The 19827-nt window shown below is 45.2% G+C and overlaps 1 protein-coding gene across 2 annotated transcripts in view; it reads left to right on the top strand.

Moving 5' to 3' along the window:
- Positions 1-19827, top strand: part of SIL1 (SIL1 nucleotide exchange factor) — a 219446-nt gene that overhangs the window by 42212 nt on the left and 157407 nt on the right. Inside the window, exons 1-2 of one of the 2 annotated variants that reach the window (XM_038552318.1) lie at positions 4639-4734; positions 14707-14821. In XM_038552318.1, coding sequence (XP_038408246.1) covers positions 4658-4734; positions 14707-14821 — 192 coding nt within the window. In that variant the 5' untranslated portion in view covers positions 4639-4657. Of the gene's footprint in view, positions 1-4638; positions 4735-14706; positions 14822-19827 lie in introns of those variants that run through there. The other variant, XM_038552319.1, reaches the window with a different exon arrangement.

Here is a 19827-nt window from a genome sequence, read left to right as displayed (position 1 = left end):
GGTCTGTAATTTTCTTGTACGTCCTTGTCTTGCATTGGTGTCCAGGATAATTCTGGACTCAGAATGAGTTCAGAAGTGTTCCCTTTTTGAGAAGCCTTGGTGGCTCAGTGGTTGAGCATCTGCCTTCAGCTTAGGGTATGATCCTGGAATCCTCCGGATTGAGTCCCACATCAGTCTTCCTGCATGGAGCCTGCTTCTCCCTCTGCCTATGTTTCTGCCTCTCTGTCTCTGTATCTCTCATGAATAAGTTAAAAAAAATGTTCCCTTTTCTTGTATTTTTTTGAGGATTTGAAAGGACTGGTATACTGCTACCTTTCTTAACAGTCACTTTGCTAGCTAGTAGGCCCTGGGCTATGTGACATGATGGTATCTGAAATTCTGGCCGTGAAGCTGGGCCAAGTCATCTTTTACATACTCTCTCGTTTTAACACCTACATCTTGGCTACCATCATACTGATGATGCACACTGGCAGCTTCTCTGGCAAACAGGATCAAGTTGATAAGTTAGACTTTTAAGACTGTGGCTTTGCCCTTGTACTCTTTCTTTGGCCTGATGGATGGATGGTGTGTTCTTGGGCTTGCCAATCAAGAGCAGGCCTCGAGCCATCCCAAGGACTGGATCAAGTCAAATGAAAAGGAAGTGGGCTCTCTGTTGAATTGATTGATTGATTGATTACAGATTTATATATTGGAGACCGAGAGAGTGCACATGCACATGTGCACATGCAAGTGGGGAGAGGGGCAGAGGGAGAGAATCTTAAGCAGACTCCCCACCGAACACAAAGGTAAATGCCAGGCTGTCTCAGAGACCATGAGACCATGACCTAAGCCAAAACCAAGAGTCAGATCCAACTGAGCCACCTAGTGCCCCCAAAATAATATTTATTTTAAGTGTATTCTCATATAGCTAGTAGTTCAGGAAGAAAGACTCCATTGAGCACAGCTTTCCATAATTCTAATTTCATACCTGATCATAGCAGTGGTCACACATACTTTTTTTCAAAATAGTAATTCATATATGTGTGCTATAATGTTCTGTGTCTGCTCAAAAACATGTATTTGTTTCCATGTATCATCATTGTCCATATTTTCACCTATTTAAAACATTTTTTTCACCTGTTCTAATGACAATACTGTTTTACATTGTGCTGTTCCAGATTGCCCCCTCCTACTGCCGCCGCTTTTTAAAAATATTTTATTTATTTATTTGTTTGAGAGAGATTGAGAGAGATAGAGAACGTGCACTAGCAGAGGGAGGGGAAGAGGGAGAAGCCACTCCACGCCGAGCAGGGAGCTGGACTGGAGGCTGGATCCCAGGACCCTGAGATCATGACCTGAGCTGAAGTCAGGTGCTTCACTGACTGAGCCACCCAGGCACCCCAGATGACCCCTTTCTAAGGTGTTGATTTTATTCAATCAACAGGTATTTTTGAGTACCAGACATAGTACTGGGCAGTGAGGATACAGCAGTGAGTTAAGTGGACAATTGTCCCTACCCTAATGGAGCTCCCGTTCTGGTGGGTTCTAGTTGTTACAGGCCCATGAAATGGAATTTCATTGACCGTGTAACAGCTTTGGAGAGGATGACAAGGTTGTGTGGTCCTTAGCCCCGGCGCCTATCTTTGCCTTCCAAATAGCAACTGAGGCCTTGGCAGGACAGTGGCATTTCTACTTGTGAAGTCCAGGATGGGGAGCCCTGGGACCATGGCAGAGTCGAGTCAGAAATGGGGCTGCTGCAGCAGGGAAGACTGCTGTTTCCTAGGCAATACTCTGCTTAATATTTTTAGTGCGTGGTCACGGCAGAACTAAATGTGGTTTCTGATCCCAAATTGGTAATAAATGTACACATATTTAGAGTCAGAAACAATGCATTTAAAATCCTCTGATCCTTAATGGTCCTGCCAAGTGCTGAGTTTAGATTTCTTTGTTTCTTGGCTACCTACCCAGCCTCCCACCATCTCTTGGAGAAGGCACCCGGATTTTCTTTGGGTGTTAGGTGGGATTGTGAAAGCCGTGAGTTATGGCTCCCTAAGCTGTGTTGAGAGGCATCTGATTTTTGTGTTTCTGCCCACGTATGTAAATGTGTACATTTTAAAATTTATCCTCCTTTCAAGTTTTTAAGGATCTGGGATTATAAATAGTCTTGGACTCTCAGGCATGTTAAAAATAAAATATGATGTTTCAGTTGCTGATTTACCTGGAAGACATAGTCAATGCCAACATGGTAGTAGCGAGTTCCATGCTTGGTGACCTGTCCTCATGCTGCACTAATTGTTTCTGTAAGTTAATGCTGTTTTCTTGGGGCTCCTGAATTAGTTTAAGGAAGAACTTAATTGTTGCTCATCTCATCATTTCAAAGTTGTAATTTGTGTCTCAAGTTGCATAGAACGGCATCTATTTTCTTGTGCCTTATTTCTTAAGAGGACTTTCTTTTTGGTGATTGTACCATCTGAAACTCATTTGTGCAAGACCATGTTATCCATTCATTGCGAATGGGACATCAGCTACCTGAGGGCAACAATGTATCTTTTTTATGTTCTGTTCTATAGTATGGTGTTCAGTGTGCTCAGGAGATGGAGGCTAACGGTAAAATGTCTTTATGAAGTACCTGTTCCTAGATTCTGAATGCTGAATGCTTACAGTCCAAAGTGCCAGAGTGGCTAGTACAGAAAAAGGGTTGGTGTACTTACTGATTGGCACATAGTCCATTTGGAGCTATGGGCTGGAAGTCATACCTTCCTCCCTATCATAGTTTCACTAGGAGGACCTGACGTTCTCTGGAAGCTTGGAGGCAGGAGGGGAAAGGAAAGATGACTTCTGATTCTGCCCCCACCCCAGGTTGTATGTGCATGAGTATGTGAAAGTCCCTGGCATTCTTTGGGAGCAGGCTATAGAGAGAGCCCATTGTGCCTACTGTCAGAAAATCCATTTATTATTTTAAAGGAGAGGGAGAAGGAGGACCTGGTGCCTTACTCTCTGGATGCCAGCTGACCCTATCAAGGGTGGTCCAAGCAGTCTAGATCTGCTAAATTTGCCCCAGCTGTTCCTGGCCTCCCTATTCTCTCCTTAGAGAAATTGGAGTTTAGAGACAGGCCCAAGTCACCAGGAAGCTGGGCTCTGAAGTGGCTGGCGCTGTCAGTCATTTCTTTCGTGGACACCGATGCAGAGCCAGTCCACATTGCTGAGGTTTCCGTGGAAATGCCTATGTAGCCACCTAGAGTGTAGTCCAGGTGCGTGGGCAGGCCTGTGGCTCAGGGAAACTGAGTTCCAAAGGGAGACTTGGCTCTCAGAACACAAGATGATTCTGAAAGAGAATGAAGCTCTCACTGCTTTTGTTTATCCTGTCCTTGACTCAGAATTTTCTCTCAGAATGGTTGTTCATTGTTCATGGGGATCCTTGGGTGGCTCAGCGGTTTAGCGCCTGCCTTCGGCCCAGGGCGCGATCCTGGAGTCCTGGGATCAAGTCCCACATCGGGCTCCCTGCGTGGAGCCTGCTTCTCCCTCTGCCTGTGTCTCTGCCGCTCTCTCTCCTTCTGTGTCTCTCATGAATAAATAAATAAAATCTTAAAAAAAAAAAAAAAAAAGAGTTGTTCATGAAAGCTACAAGCTTCTTGAGCCCTCACTTCATGTTAGGTGCTGTGCTGTGTGCTTCATAACATCTCACTTAATACCAATCACCATCCTACAAAGTAAAATAGTTACTGTCAAGTCCTTTTGTAGATAAAGGAATTGAAGCCTGGAGAGGGTAAACAGCTAGCCCAAAGTCCTGCAACTAGTTGAGAAGACCTGGGTTGAAATCCAGAGCCCACATTCTTTTCATTACACTGGAGTGGAGGTGGAGCAGAGTAGAGTGGAGCTTCTAGTACCCTTCACTTTTATCAGACAAAGACCCATCACTTTTAGGACCTCAGGCAGGGTCAGGGAGCAAGTATAAGAGGTAGGTCTGTTTGCCCACTCTTTGCTGGGAGCTTGTAATCTGGGGCCTAGGAGAATACACTGACTAGGTCTGGGATATTTCTTTGACTCACTTGGTCACTTACATGTGGTTAGGCACATGACATTCACCTTTTTGGGCTCCCTTTTCTTCTGCCATGTAGAGGTAATCCTGTCCTCAGTGTTCCCTGGATGGAAAGTGGGGATGTTATGATCACAGACTAGTTGGAAAGAAGCTTGTATGTCATCTTGGCCAATATAGTTGCCCTTCTCCCCTCCCCCTGCTGAGTTCTTGTCAGAAAGTTGGGTATATATGAGGGGGTTGCTTGAGGTTGTAGAGTAGCGATACTTCTACTTCCTGTTCAGTTGGGAAGCCTGCATGATGGGAGGTTAAGAGGTCAAGCCACACAGGGTGCCAGTGATCTGACTGCAATTCAAATCAAAGGTGTTCTTACTCTGGAGTGTCTGTGCCTCATTTGTGTGCTGTGCTGTCCTGAGGGCATTCACCAATCAAAATGTGTGTGTGTTGTGTGCACCTGTGTGCATCCTAGAAACTTGGACATGGTAGAGGTGGTCTTTCCACAAGAGGGCCCCAGTGAGCTCATTTAAAATTTTCTCTCCTGACACAAAATGTGTACCTTTGTAGTCACACTGTTGTAGAATAAGTAAAATGAGTCCAGTTTCTGTGGCTGATTCATAGACCCCTGGAAGGGCAGCATGGCCTATGGAAAGAGGATGGGTTCTGGGCCAAACTGGCTTGAATTCTTTACTACCTACCACTCTTTGGCTGCATGAGCTCAGGTAAGTTATTTAACCTCTCTCAATTTCAGTTCCTTCATATTAGAACCCTGTCAGCGGTTATTAAGAAGAGTCAATGAGCTTGGAGCATAGCAAATGCTTTATGAATGTTGACTGTAATTACCATGAGACAGATTTTATTTTCCTGTGGGTGGCCCAGATACTGCATTTGAGTCCTAGGGGATTTGATGTCATTGGAGTATTTCTCTCTATCCCATATTACACAGTACAAGGAGGACTAAAGCTTCAAAGCAGTCTGAGGCATGGCTGAGAGCTTAGGAAAGGTGGAGTTGTGTCTAATGGGAATTTGTTCTTGAAGAGTTTGCCTCCCTGCCCCCTCTTTTATTTATTTATTTATTTATTTATTTATTTATTTATTTATTTATTTATTTTTAAATTTTTATTTATTTATGATAGTCACACACACACACAGAGAGAGAGAGAGAGAGAGAGAGAGAGAGAGGCAGAGACATAGGCAGAGGGAGAAGCAGGCTCCATGCACCGGGAGCCCAACGTGGGATTCGATCCCGGGTCTCCAGGATCGCGCTCTGGGCCAAAGGCAGGCGCTAAACCGCTGCGCCACCCAGGGATCCCCCTGCCCCCTCTTTTTGCTGTGTGACTATGCCTGTCACTATCCCAAGGACGTGTGTGTTGGAGGGTGTAGGTCTACACCACCATAGGAGACTATTGTATGGCATTGGAGGATCCATCTGCAGGACCTGACCACTGGAGTCAATTTTTTCTCTGTGATCATTAAGACTCGAGTGATAATATTGAAAAAAAAAATGGATTTAGAGAAGTGAGCTCACATCTTCACACTTCACTGAACCTAGTCAAGTATTCTACTTTTGTGCCTCTATTTCTTCTCCCATGAACCCTCCTTTGCAGGGCCCTCTGGCTTCCTCGTTGCCAAATCCAGTGGCTTTTCTCATCCTCATTCTGACTGATCCCTTGACATCATTGCCTATAACTGAATTTTCTATGAGTTCTCTCCTCTGTTGACCTGTTTGATTCTGCACTATTGTCATTATTCCTTGTTTGATAGCCTTGTTTTGCTTTCTTTTCCTAAATTCCAGCCATGACTTGAAGATTATTCTTGCCCATTGTTCCTTTTTCTCCTGTCTTAGGGACGCTGTTCTTGTTGCTTTGATTATTACCTCTGTGCTGATGGTACCAAAGTTTTGACCCTGCCCTAGCCTTCTCTCCCTCTCTGTCTTTGATGGGTTATGAAGTTGCCAGAGCCTTTCTGGATCCACTGACAAGCTTCATGCCTAAAGGCATTGAACTCTGGTGGTTCTTTATGTAGCAATTGAGTGCCCACTGTCTTTTAGATCTTTAGCAGTCCAAATGAAGATTGAATCATAAACTCTCTTCTAGCATTCAGATTTATTGAAGGCTGTGGTTGAGTAGCATAGGTCTGGAGAGGGCCAGGCTGTGCCCCTATTTGCTTTGTCTCTTTTGCTTTTGCTCTCTTTCCTCTTATCACTTGATTTCTTTTAGCTGGAGCCACTGTCTTTTGTCTCTGAGATTGCAGGTTTTTTGCTAATATGCTTAGCTACCTTCTTGAAGATGTGTTTTCTTCCCTACTGGGGTATTCCAGGGATTGGTTGTGTTCCTCACCTTTTGGAATACAGAGTATTGAGCAGGGATCAGGAATGCTCTGTTCCTATTTTACGCCATCCCATGTTGCCCTCCTTCCAGGGCTCTAGGCCTCACTGGGCTCCTGGAGTCCTTCTGGGCTCCATGTGCTCTCTCGTGGGGCCAGCATCTGTCCTTATATTGCCACTCCTGGACAGGGCTCTCATGGACTCTCTTCTGAAGGCTGCATGAGTGGATTTTGGTCCAGGCAGAGGCTTAGGTCTCTTGTGAACCTTCTATTTCCAACAGCTTCCTCGAATCACTTTACTTCTTGGGTACCTCGGGTCTGTTGAGACCACTGTCCATTTGCTTGGCTTTAGGCATAACTTCAGTATTTGAGACAAATACTGGCCCCATTACACAAATGGTAGTGGTTAAGGATGTTCCCTGTCCATCACCCAGCTGGTTACCTGGGCTAGGCTGGCATTGGAAGCCACATTTCTTTTGTTGTCCAAAGGCTCTCTGGATTTAATTGCTCTTTACCTCCTGACTTTCTATTTAGTTTATGTTTTAGGGGGAAGAGGCTGTTTGTTTGACTGTTCCAAACTTACTTCTCTTGTCCTTTAAATTTTTCTTTAAAAATCCATTTCTTTTCCTAAGCCTTTGCTCATTGTTTTCTCCTGTCAGGGCTGTCCTTTCAGTGTCCTCTTTGCTTTGTTTCTTCGGCTTCATATTTGCTCAAATTAGGCAGCGAGTTTCTGTTTGTGCAGAGGTGAGTGACTCTGTGTATGTATGTATGAGTTTGTGCAGCCCATAAATAGTAATGAATGTGTGTCTGTAGGAAGAGCTCATCTTCTAACCTTCAGTATGTAAAGCAGAAGGTTGTTTTACAGCTGTTGTGGCAGCCAGCAGTTCTGCATGATGGTGGCCTTGCTCTGTGGCCACCAGTATGCTGGGAAAAAGCCCTGAATGTGTTGGGTCTGCCTAGGGGCTCAGCAGAAAATTGGCTTTCATCTTTACATTTTCAGGTGCGTGCATGTGTGTGTGTGTGGTTTGTCCTGTAACATCTGTTTCCTTTGCCTGGGAGTAGATACCTAACAGAAGGCTTTGGTCCTAAAGTTTGAGCTATAGGGTCAATTAAAGTTTTGTGTAGATTCTGCAGAAGGTAGAACCCTGGAGAGTGGTTCCAGGGTGCCTGGCCTGGCCCTGATGGCCTGCGGGTCCAAGAGTGAGTCGTCATCCCTACTCTAATGATAACTGGGTGCCAGGTACTTTATTAAGCACTTTCCATACATTTATTTAATCCTCCCTGACACTCCTTGAAGTAGGAGCTCTTACTCTGCCCATATTACAGATAAGAAACTGAGGCCTAGTGCAGTCGTGTTCAAGATCATATAGGATAAAAAAAAAGATCATATAGGATAGGTAGGAATTGACAGAGCTAAGAATTGGCCTTAGGTAATTCTGACTCTAAATTCATGTACTATACTTTCTATAGAAGGTTTTTATCACTTTGCTTCATTTTCCTTCTTTTAAGATGGAAGTAGGAATTCTTGTTTTCTTCACTTCGAGATTTGGGGAAACAAATACATGGACACACTCTGTAGGTTAAGAATGTGAGCATTTGGGATCCCTGGGTGGCGCAGCGGTTTGGCGCCTGCCTTTGGCCCAGGGCGCGATCCTGGAGACCCGGGATCGAATCCCACGTCGGGCTCCCGGTGCATGGAGCCTGCTTCTCCCTCTGCCTGTGTCTCTGCCTCTCTCTCTCTCTGTGACTATCATAAATAAATAAAAATTTAAAAAAAAAAAAAAAAAAAAGAATGTGAGCATTTTTTGAGGTGAAGTTCAGAGTGCTCCCAGGAAACTTGCTGGGATGGTTCTGCTTGTCTGGGACACTTGTGACCTTTTCCTCTTCTCCCTGTGCTCTGGCCTTGACACGATACCACTGTCCATGGGGCCTGCCACCCATGTAAGAGGCTTCCAGAGATCCAGTGGTCCCACTTCTCCTTCCTCTGTTGGCTTCTTGCCACCTTCATCACATTCTTTTGTTTTCCTGCCTTGAGAGAAGATAAAAGTTCCAGGATGATGTCTTTTTTATCCAGCCCCCCCCCCCCCCCCCCCCCCCCCCCCCCCCCCCCCCCCCCGTCCTGTCTGAATGGAATAGAAGACATGAGGTACAGAGGCAAAGGCTGGTGAGTCCAAAGGCCTCCTCCCACCCATGCCCCAAGCATCCACTCTGGTAAGCTGTATAGTACAGTTAGCTCAAAATACAGTTTGCCAAGAGCCTCCAACCTCTACATAAGTAGAGGTGCAGTCTACAGATGGCCAGTTTTTTTTTTTTTTTTTTAAGATTTTATTTATTTATTCATGAGAGACACACAGAGAGAGAGGCAGAGACAGAGGCAGAGGGAGAAGCAGGCTCCATGCAGGGAGCCTGATGTGGGACTCGATCCCGGGACTCCAGGGCCAAAGGCAGGCACTAAACCACTGAGCCACCAGGTGTCCTGGCCAGTTTTGATAGAAAAAAAAAGGGGGCATTTCAAGTCCTTATTACCATTTTTTTTTTCTTTATCTTTTTGTCCCAAAGCCCAAAGATACTTAAGGAAAGAGTTACTGGTAGGACGTTGAAATAGATTTCCTTTTCCAGACTGAGTGGTGGTGGTTTAAGTCAAAAGACCATAGATGTAAAGATGTTGCTCTGTGCTCTAGTGAGAGGTTTGTCCTGTAGTGTGTGCAGGGTTCAGGTGATGAGGCAAATCCAGGTTAGTGGGTGGCAAGTACGGTTTGGGAAGGTTTAGGAAGGGCACTAACCTCAGGCCAGGTATGCCAACTATTCCTCAAAGGGATGCTGTGACTTTATCTTTACTCATGTCAGTGTAGTGTTTAATTTTGTTGCTGCTGCTGCAGCCTGGCCACCAAAATCCCTGGTTGTGTTGTGGGCTGTCCTGATAAAACAGCAGTGTGCCACTTCCGCTTTTCCGCTTCTCACCCCCATACCCCGCATCCCAGGTTGAGCATAAAGCCTAGAGAAAACTGCCTGTGTGTTTTCCACCTGCTGCTGCTTGAATAAGGACCAAGCCCAAGTTGATGTGGCTGCAGGCCAGGCCTTGGCAGGACCCAGGATGCCATCACCCATGCATGTTGCAGAGCGTGCACTGGCTCTTAGGGTACCCTGCAGAGCCTGGGAAATGGTCTCCATCCTTTTTCCCAGCCTCAGTTCACCTAGCTCTGTCCCCCGGCACCTTTTTCCCACAACATGTTCTCTCTCTTACTGTTTCACAGAAATATATGGAGGCTATAAATAGGTCAGGTGTGCAGTCCGTGTGGAATTGCCGGGGGGAGATGAAGGATCTATTTGCGAATCGATCTCTCATCCTTAGTATTGGCATAACATGCTTCTGAGGGCACAAGCGTGTGTGCAGGAGGCGGAGGCGGCCTGGAGCCCTGTGGGAGCTGCCGTTTCTCTCGCCCCCACTCTATGTCCCGCTCCGGGAGGCAGGGAAGCTGCCGTGTGTACTGGCTGCCCCCAACCTCGTGCCTCTGTCTCTTCTGTCTTTCCTCCTCCTGCTCATTTGTCTTCTTTGCCCTTGACTAATTCATTCTCATTTATCTCTTTCTCCTCCTCTTTTCCCCCAGCATCAACTCCCATGTTTGTCCCTGGCTGCGAGAAGGGAGTGTTTGGCTGTGTGTGTGTCCATCCATGCACATGTGAACACTCTTTGTGCAGGGAGGGGAAGTCTGTGGCTTTGGGGTGAGTCTCTGTCTTCTCTTATGGTGCATTTCCCAATTTGCGCCCTTGCTCCCATTTTTCATTCTCCTTTTCTCCACAGCGAAGGCTGTGGATTGGGAAAGGTATGGGGGCATTATAGGAAGCTCCAGGGCCGTGTGTTCTCAGGATCCATTTCCTGGGCCTTTCCAGCCTTTTCACTTGTGATGTGGAAGCCTCTGTTCTTTGTTCATCCTTGCCAAGCCCTGTCTCCTACCTGCCCACCGCCCCCTGCGTGGTCAGGCACCGGTCCAGAACCTAATGCTGTGCTGTGAACTCACTCCCTGTCTGTCAGTGTGATTGGTGCCCCAGGGAACCAGGTTGCTGGGGAAAGCTCTTGTGGCACTCAGCCGTTCCATTTTGTCGACGAAAAAAGAGGGGAGAAGCTGGCAGAAAGCAAAGGCTTTTGCTGCTGGGTGAGTGTAGCAGCTATTTTTAGTGCCCAAGCCTTTGCTTTTCCATTTGGCTATGCTTTTTTAGCACAGGGCCGGTCCAGCAGGGCTGTTTTCCTTTATGGCTCCAGATGTCCTTAGGGAAAGTTTCTGTCTGCCTCTGAGAAGGTATGGGCTGGGCAAGGGGGTAATAACCTCTGAGAATGGGTTCAGATTGGGTTTTGGGTCCCCCTGCAATCCTGTTACAGGATCAGTTTCCTGAGGTGGAGTGTGAAGTATGGCAGGAATAGGAAAGAGGAAAGGTAAACACCGTAGTCTTCAGAGATGTTCCCCTATAACGAACACCATTGAGCCTCTATTGAGTAAACTGCCTAATGAGGTGTATGAGGGCTGAGTGACCAAAACACAAACCATTTATGAGGGTCTAGACTAATACTGACACGTTCTGACTTTTTCTAAGGCTTCTTAATTTTTAGCATGTTTTATTTTGTTTTTTTTTCTTGCCTAGATCATTTGCCAATCTTTTTAAAACCACACGTGTTTCTCTCTCTCTCTTTTTTTTTTTTAATTTAAATTCCAGTTAGTGAACATACAGTGTAATACTAGTTTCAGGTATACTCTATATAGTGATTCACCAATTTTTTTTTTTAAATTTTTATTTATTTATGATAGTCACAGAGAGAGAGAGAGAGAGAGAGAGAGAGAGGCAGAGACACAGGCAGAGGGAGAAGCAGGCTCTATGCACTGGGAGCCCGACGTGGGATTCGATCCCGGGTCTCCAGGATCACGCCCTGGGCCAAAGGCAGGCGCTAAACCGCTGCGCCACCCAGGGATCCCTGATTCACCAATTTGGATTACATTCTCTTGACTGCCACTCTGCTGTACTGACCAAAATTGTTTCACCATGAAAGCCATTAAACAGTAACTCCCCTGGTAACCTGTAATCTACTTTCTGTCTCTCTGAATTTTCCTGTTGAAGAGAATTCATTTAAGTAGAATCATACAATATCTGTTCTTTTGTGTCTAGCTTATTTGACTTGGCATAATGTTTTCAACGTTGATTCATATCGAAGCATGTGTCAGGATTTCATTCTTTTTGCAGCTGAATAATATTCCATTTTATGTATATTTAAATTTTATTTTATTTTATTTTTTAAAGATTTTATTTATTTATTCATAAGAGACAGAGAGAGAGAGAGAGAGAGGCAGAGACACAGGCAGAGGGAGAAGCAGGCTCCATGCAGGGAACCCCACGTGGGACTCGATCCCGGGTCTCCAGGATCACACCCTGGGCTGCAGGCGGCACTAAAACCGCTGTGCCACCGGGGCTGCCCTATATTCAACATTTTAAAAACTTCATCTGTTGATGGATATTGGGGTTGATTCCATTTTTTGGCTATTGTGAATAATGCTACTATGAAATTCACATGGAAGTATCTGTTTGAGTCACTGTTTCAGATGTGTTGGTTGGAATAAATACCTAGCGGTGGAATTACTGAATCATAAGGTAATTCTATGTTTTGCTTTTTTTTTTTTTTTTTGAAGATTTTATTTATTCATGAGATACACACACACACACACACACAGGCAGAGGGAGAAACAGGTTCCATGCAGGGAGCCTGACGTTGGACTTGATTCCAGGTCTCCAGCATCACGCCCTGGGGCAAAGGCGGCACTAAACTGCTGAGCCACTGGGCTGCCCTTGCTTTTTTGAGGGACCACTAAAATTTGTCCCACAGCAGTTTACATTCCCACCAGCAATGAATGAGATTTCCAGTTTGTCTGCATCCTTGTTATTAATGGTTATTTTCCTTTCTTGAAAGATTATGGCCATCACAGTGGATGTCAAGTAGTAAATCATTGTGGCTTTGATTTGCATTTCCTTAATGATTAATGATGTTGAGAATCTTTTCATGTCCCTGTTGGCATTTGTATATCTTTTTTAGAGAAATGTCTGTTCAAGTCCTTTGCCTGTTTTTAATTTGGGTTGCTTGGCCCCAGTGGCGCAGTGGTTTAGCGACGCCTGCAGCCCAGGGCGTGATCCTGGAGACCCGGGATCGAGTCCCACGTGGGGATCCCTGTGTGGAGCCCGCTTCTCCCTCTGCCTGTGTCTCTGCCTATCTCTCTCTCTGAATGAATAAATAAATAAATCTTTAAAAATATAATTTGGGTTGCTTGTTTCTTGTTGAGTTGTAGGAGTTGTTTATATATTCTGGGTTTTTTAATTTTAATTTTAATTTTTTAAAAATATTTTATTTATTCGTGAGAGACAGAGAGAGAGAGAGAGAGAGGTAGAGACACAGGCAGAGGGAGAAGCAGGCTCCATGCAGGGAGCCCGACGTGGGACTCAATCCTGGGTCTCCAGGATCATGCCCTGGGCCAAAGGCAGGTGCCAAACCGCTGAGCCACCCAGGGATCCCCTAATTTTAATTTTTAAAAAATATTTTATTTATTTATTCATGAGAGACAGAGAGAGAGACATAGAGGGAGAAGCAGGCTCCCCGTGGGGAGCCCAATACAGCTCTTGACCCCAGGACCAAAGGCAGATGCTCAACTACTGAGCCACCCAGGCGCCCCTATATTCTGGTTTTTAAACCCTATCAAATATGTGATTTGCAAATATTTTCTCTTATTTTGTTGGTTGTTTTTCTACTCTCTTGATAATATCCTTGAGGCACAAAAGTTTTTAAATATTGAAGGAGTTCAATTTATCTATTTTTTAAAAAATCACATGTGGGTTTGGTATCCTTTTAAAGAAATTACTGCCAAATCCATGGTTATGAAGATTTTCTTTAAAAAAATTTTGTTCTAAAATATTTTATTTACTTGAGAGAGAGAGAGAGCACAGAGGGAGAGGGAGAAGCAGACCCCTGCTGAGCCCCAGAACCCTAGGATCATGATCTGAGCCGAAGGCAGACGCTTAACCTTAAGACTCAGCCATCCAGGTGCTTCCCAAGGTTATGAAGATTTTCTATATATTTTCTTCTAAAAGTTTAGCTCTTGGGCAGCCCCCGTGGTGCAGCGGTTTAGCGCCGCCTGCAGCCCAGGACGTGATCCTGGAGGCCCTGGATCGAGTCCCATGTCAGGCTCTCTGTATGATGCCTGCTTCTCCCTCTGCCTGTGTCTCTGCCCCCCCCCCCCCCCCCGTCTCTGTCTCTATGAATAAATAAATAACATCTTAAAAAAAATAAAAGTTTAGCTCATAAATTTAGGTCTTTGATCCATTTTGGATTAAGTTTTGTATGTGGTGTAAGGGATGCGGCTATTTACTTGTCTCAGAACAGTTGTTGAAGAGACTGTTTTTCCCCATAGAGTGCTATTAGCACCCTTGTTAAAAATCAGTTGACTGTACATGATTATTTCTGGGTCCTCAGTTCTATTCCATTGGTCTTTATGTCTATCCTTATGCCAGTATCACACTGTTGTGATTACTGTAGCTTTGTAGTAAGTTTTGAAATCAGGAAGTATTTCTTTGTTCTTTTTTTTTCCCCAAGATCTTTTTGACTGTTCTCAGTCCCTTGACATTCCATATGTGTATTAGTATGGATTTCTCCATTTCTGTAACAGCATTGGTATTTTGATAGAGATTGCACTGAATCTGCATATTGCTTTGGGTAGTATTGTCATCTTAACAATATTAAGTCTAATCCATGAACATGGGATATCCTTTTATCCTTTTGTCTTTTTCACAGCTACTGGGGCCTGTACTTTAGATTGTTAGGCCATTTAAAAAGTGATGTGTAAGGCTTTGTGGCTTGGGAATATTGAACTTTGTTGGTTGGTGGGATGCTGATTTCATCTTTCTTCAGGTATAACAGTGAGCATGGTTTAGAAATGAATGGTTATGAAAGCTTATGAAAATTTGGGCTAAGGTTTGTTCACACCCAGATCAGTTGATTAGTTTCTTTCTCTCACTGTTATAGCCAATATCACCTTGTACAACCTGACAAAAAGTTGATAATGCGGAAGGAAGGAACCACAGCCTATTGTATCTCATGTAATGGTCCTACTTGGCTCTATGCATATCTGCCTATGAGTGGCTGAACTCCTTATGGGAGATGGAGACTTCCTTTAAATCTTATTCTGTGGTAGAAGACCTGTGATTCCTCTATGCAGAAAATGTCATTATTCATTGAACAAGGACATCATGAGGATCACTGTGCCAGGGGATCAGGCACCAGCTTCCTGCTGACCTTCTGTTTTCTTTTTCCTTTTTTTTTTTTTTTTTACATTCCTCAGGTCTATAACTATGGCTTCCCAGGGCCTGCCCCCTTCTAGGATGGCTCTTCTGGGAATGCTGCTTGGGCTGCTGATGGCTTCCTGCTTCACCTTCTGCCTCAGTCATCAGAACCCGGTAAATATCTTCCTTAGCACAAATAGAAAAGTCCCTGTAAGGTCCAAGAAAGCCTCCATGCTACCTGGGCTTCTGTGAAAGTAGGGTAAGCTTTTATTTTTCTTAAGGGAATATGGGCAGCACTGGGTCAAGGAGTATGTGTACTTCTCCCCCGCCTCCCCTGCCCTGCTCCTGTGGTCTCATGGCATACGTTCTCTTTGGAGAAAATATGATGATGATGATGATACAATAATAATACCAGTAATGATGATGAGTTTACCATGTAGCCAATGGTTTTTTAAGTGCTTTTTGTGTATTCTCATTTAATCTCCTCAACAACCCGATGACGCCGACAGCTACAGTTATTATCCTCCTTTTGAGATGGGTACTAAGGCTCAGAGATTAAGTAACTTGGCCAGAATAATTCAGCCAGTTTGTAGCAGAATTGAGAAGGTCAGGATTCTCTCTAAGAGCTAGTTGCCTGTGTGGTGAGTACCAAGTTAAGACTGCTTCTTCTCCTCTACTGTCTCCCTTGTACCTTTTTCTTTCTTTCTTTTTTTTTTAAGATTTTATTTATTTATTCATGAGACACACACACACACACACACACAGAGAGAGAGAGAGAGAGAGAGAGAGAGGCAGAGACACAGGCAGAGGGAGAAACAGGCTCTGTGCAGGGAGTCTGACGTGGGACTCTATCCTGGGTCTCCCAGGATCACACCCTGAGCAGAAGGTGGCACTAAACCCCTGAGCCACCCGGGCTGCGTCTGTCTCTGTCTCTCTTTTTTCTTTCCTTCTTTCCTTCTGTCCTTTTCTCCCTGTTCTTTCCAGGCCTCTCTTCATTAACCTAGACCTGACTGCTCAGGGTTTCTGTCGCTGCCACAGGCAGGAGTAGAATGACTGAGAAGGCTCTGAGCTTGGCCTGGCTGCAGCAAGCCAAGGCTCCTGGTTCTGTCTCCTGGCTGGCCCTAGCAAGAGTCTGCCCTTGACCAGCTCCCAGTGCCCCCTTTTTCCTCTTTCCTGAGAAGCCTTGACTGTCAGCTTTCTGACAGTTTCAACCTCCCCTGGCCACCTTCCCCAACCTCAGGGGCTCCTACTAAATGTTGGGTAAGTGCTGCAGGCTTTGGAGCAGGAGGGCCTTGAAGTGCAAATGACAATTGTAATGAATTTAATAACAATCCAGCTCAGCTGAGGTTCACCTCTGGCTCATGGCAAGCTTCCACCTTCTCTCTAAAGTCATTTGTTTTCTCTCTGCCTTTCTCCCCACTTTGTGGAGCATAAGAGAAAGTGCAGTTAAGAGTCACGAATTCTTTAGAGCTTTTTATTTTTTTTTAAAGACTTTATTTATTTATTCATAGACACAGAGAGAGAGGGGCAGAGACACAGAGGGAGAAGCAGGCTCCACACAGGGAGCCCGATGTGGGACTCGATCCTGGGTCTCCAGGATCACACCCCAGGCTGCAGGCGGCGCCAAACTGCTGCGCCACCAGGGCTGCCCTCTTTTGAGCTTTTTATGTTCCTTAAGATCTCGCTGGTGCTGGTGTGTGTGTGTGTGTGTGTGTGTGTGTGTGTGTGTTTTTTTTCCTTTTCCTCAGGGCTAATGAGGATTGAGATCCCACAGCATGAGTTAGGGGCTGTTTTGGCATAGCCTTGGCCAGAAAAGCACCCAAGTGTCTCAAGGAATCAGGGTTCTGTGTCCCCCCCACCCCCACAACCTGCAGCTCACAGGAGCTGGTGCTCCCCATCATGAGCTTTAGCAGATGCACAATTAACAAAAACGTGCTGATGAATTTGCTTAAGGACTGTGTGTTAGTAAGTCCCTTTTGGATAATAGTCCAACCAAATAGATGAGCTTTCAGAGCCATAATTATTCTGGCCCATTTATATTAGCTCTATTAAGTTTAGTCTCAGAAAAATGTTAATACTGACTTTCATCAACAGAAGCTACTTTTATCCTTATGTCTGTTCCTAAGCTGTATCCATTTGTCATAATCTTTCATCATGTGCTAAAGCACAAGTAGGAGTTGAAGCATCTTTTCTCTCATACCATAAAAATTGCTGCCCTGTTGGCATTTAAAATCCAAATTATGCAGCCATCCACCTTCACAACAGTGAAAATGGGTGGTGGGGTTGGTGGAGGTGGTCATGATCCTTTCTACAGAACCTGGAGTCCAGGCAGGAGCTCCTAGTGGCCCCAAGGGCATTTGTGCAAGTTAATGGCCACCTAGTAAAGACTGTTGGTGTGTATGAGGGTGTGATCTGGAGCTAGCCACCTTTCCTGGCTTCTGTTGTCAGATCTCTTTGGGTTGCCACAGCTTAGGAGCAGTGTGGTTGCAGTTGTGGGTGTGTGGTCACTGGGCTTCGGAAAGATAGTGATGTGGGAGGTAGTGGAACCAGTGGAAGGAGCACAGGCCCTTGGTAAGTTCCCTTTGCCACCTACTTTGCCAGTTTGGCCATTTCTTTTTTTTTTTTTTTTTTAAGATTTTTACTTATTTATTCATGAGAGACACACACAGAGGCAGAGACACAGGCAGAGAGAGAAGCAGGCTCCATGCAGGGAGCCCGATGTGGGTCTCGATCCCGGGACTCCAGGGATCACGCCCCGGGCCAAAGGCAGGCGCTAAACCGCTGAGCCACCCAGGGATCCCCAGTTTGGCCATTTCTGAGCTTTGTTTCCTCATCCATAAAATAGGGTTGATAATCTCTATCTTAAGTGTAGATTAAGTGTGACTCTATATAGAGAACACCTAGCATTGGGACTGGCAGAGTATGGTCAATAAATGTCAGCTGTTATTTTTAGTAAGGGGGTGGCTGCTTTAATGGTTTAATGTAGGGCTTTGTCAGGGAGGGATCCTGTCCCAAAATGTTGCCCTGGCAGTCTGTCTCTGTCACAGTGTCTCTCAGCTTACCATTAGAGATTCATTCATTCTCCTGGATCTTAAAGGCTTTGGTCCTTAAGAATCTCTTACTCACATGCAAGTGCAAGGAAGTGATACATGGTAAGCTGTTGTAGCTAACACCTTAGCTGGAATGTCTTGCCAGTCAGTTGAGAAGAAATTGGTATTTGGAGTGATAGTGGCAGGGAAAAGAGAGGGCTAAGGTTTCAGTACTGAAGGGAGCCATGGGAAGCCAGCTGAGAGGGCACTAGAACATAAGGGTTACTTGAGAACTGACCAAGGGCTGGCTGGCTTCTCTCACCTCCTGGTCTTTATCTCCTATTGAGGGCACTGCCTAAGTACAGAGGGGCTAGTCTTGGTTGTCCTTTCTCTTGGACTGGTTTTTGACTTGCTCCATGAAAGTCTTCCCTTCCTGGGAGGGGGGATGCGCTGGCAGACATGCTAAGGTGATCTCACTCTGCCCCCTCCCCTTTTAATTCCCTCAACATGCAGGGCACAATCAGTAGGACCCGTGACTAAGAACAGATGCACAGAAGGGAGTCAAAAGTCATGCATGAGCTTTGGAGCGAGGCAAGCCTGACTGAAATCTTCTGCTGTACTTTTCTCAGCAGTGTGATTTTTTGCATAAGCCCTGTACCCGTCCTCATCTGTAAAATGGGAATAAAAACGTACTCTTCACGGTTGAAACTTGGATGATTTGTGAGGTTTGGAAGGCACTTTATAGCCTGGAGCTCCCAATGGTAGCTGCTGATTTATCATTATAGCCTCAACCTGGTTACCTGCTTTTCCTCAAAACCTTTTCTGAAATGCCCCTTTTGAACTGACTGATGCCCTCAGTACTTGTCAGATGTGATTTGGGCAAACTGTCCAAAGTCACTCAGAGTTAGATTTGAATAGGGTGAGCTGATCAGAGGAGCACCAATTTTGTATCACCTTTACTAAAAGCAGATTTGGACTGTAAAATAATGGCAGATCATGTGTGTGTGTCTGTGCATGTGTGTGTGCGTGTGTGAGCATGTAGCTTAAAATCTGTTTCAGAGGTGACACCAAGTGGAAGCTCAAAAAACATTTTGAACAGTGGTGGGATTAGTAGCCTCTCTAGGGCTTGAGGCATGTGGCTCAGTGGTTCATCAGTGTCCTTATTGAGTTTACTTTATTAATCTTGAAAGAAATCTAGAAAAAGAGGCTTCCCAGTGCCTCATCAAGAGAATAAACACTGGCCCAGCCTTGAGTTTGAAGGGCTTTTTGCCATGTTTTCATCATTACCATTCCTGTTGCCTCTTTCTGCTTCTCTTGGTGATGAGAATTTGGTTGTTTGCTTACAGCCACACCTGCCAGGAGTTACCTGGCTAATAGACTAAAGCAAGAGCTGCAGTTTAAAGCTTAGAAACATTTAGTTTGGCCCTCTTAGTGTTCTAAAATAGGAAAAGTTGACATAAAAATCTGTTTACCTGTTTTCTTTTTTTCATGGCAGTGGTGGGCCAGCTGAATAGCAGCTGTGTTCCTCAGTCAAGGCAGGAGGGCTCCACTTTTCACAGCACTTTCGCAGTACCACTCCCCATTGTACACCTGGCCCCACCTGGCCCTTGGAGGCATTTGACCCCCCACACTTTGGAGGCAGATTTTACTAACATTCTCCTAGTCCCATGGTCTAGTGTATGGTGCTTATGGCAGAGGCTGACCGGCATGGATGGGCCCTGGATTACATAGGCTTCAGGTACTTTGTGGACAAGGAACTCTTTGTTCTGGAACGTGGGCCTAGTACCTGGGTTCTAGTAGATATGGCTACTTTGGGTTTGCCTCAGTCCAGAGCATCCAGAAGATGTACATGCCTGTGGGAGTGGATTGTTTCTCCATTCCTTTGTTCTTGGATGACCATAAACTGAGTCCTTTTCTGGGGATATGCTGGTGAAAGAGAAAAACCCAGAGCCCGCTCTTAGGAAATCTGGCTTTTGGCCAGTGTCTCCTGCCATTCTGTCTTTCCTGTAGTCCCATAAGCATGCCTGCTTTTCTTCTCCTAGTTTTCTTTTGGCTCAGATCTGTGTGAATTTCATGTTGAAAGAGTAGGAGGGGTTCGATGGGCCAGGCTGCACAGATGACGACAAACCAAACCTGACCTGCCTGAATCAT

The sequence above is a fragment of the Canis lupus genome, chromosome 11, assembly GCF_011100685.1.
Source record: "Canis lupus familiaris isolate Mischka breed German Shepherd chromosome 11, alternate assembly UU_Cfam_GSD_1.0, whole genome shotgun sequence".
NCBI lineage: Eukaryota > Metazoa > Chordata > Mammalia > Carnivora > Canidae > Canis > Canis lupus.
The sequence above is the reverse complement of the archived record's forward strand: the minus strand, read 5'-3'. Positions and strand labels throughout refer to the sequence as shown.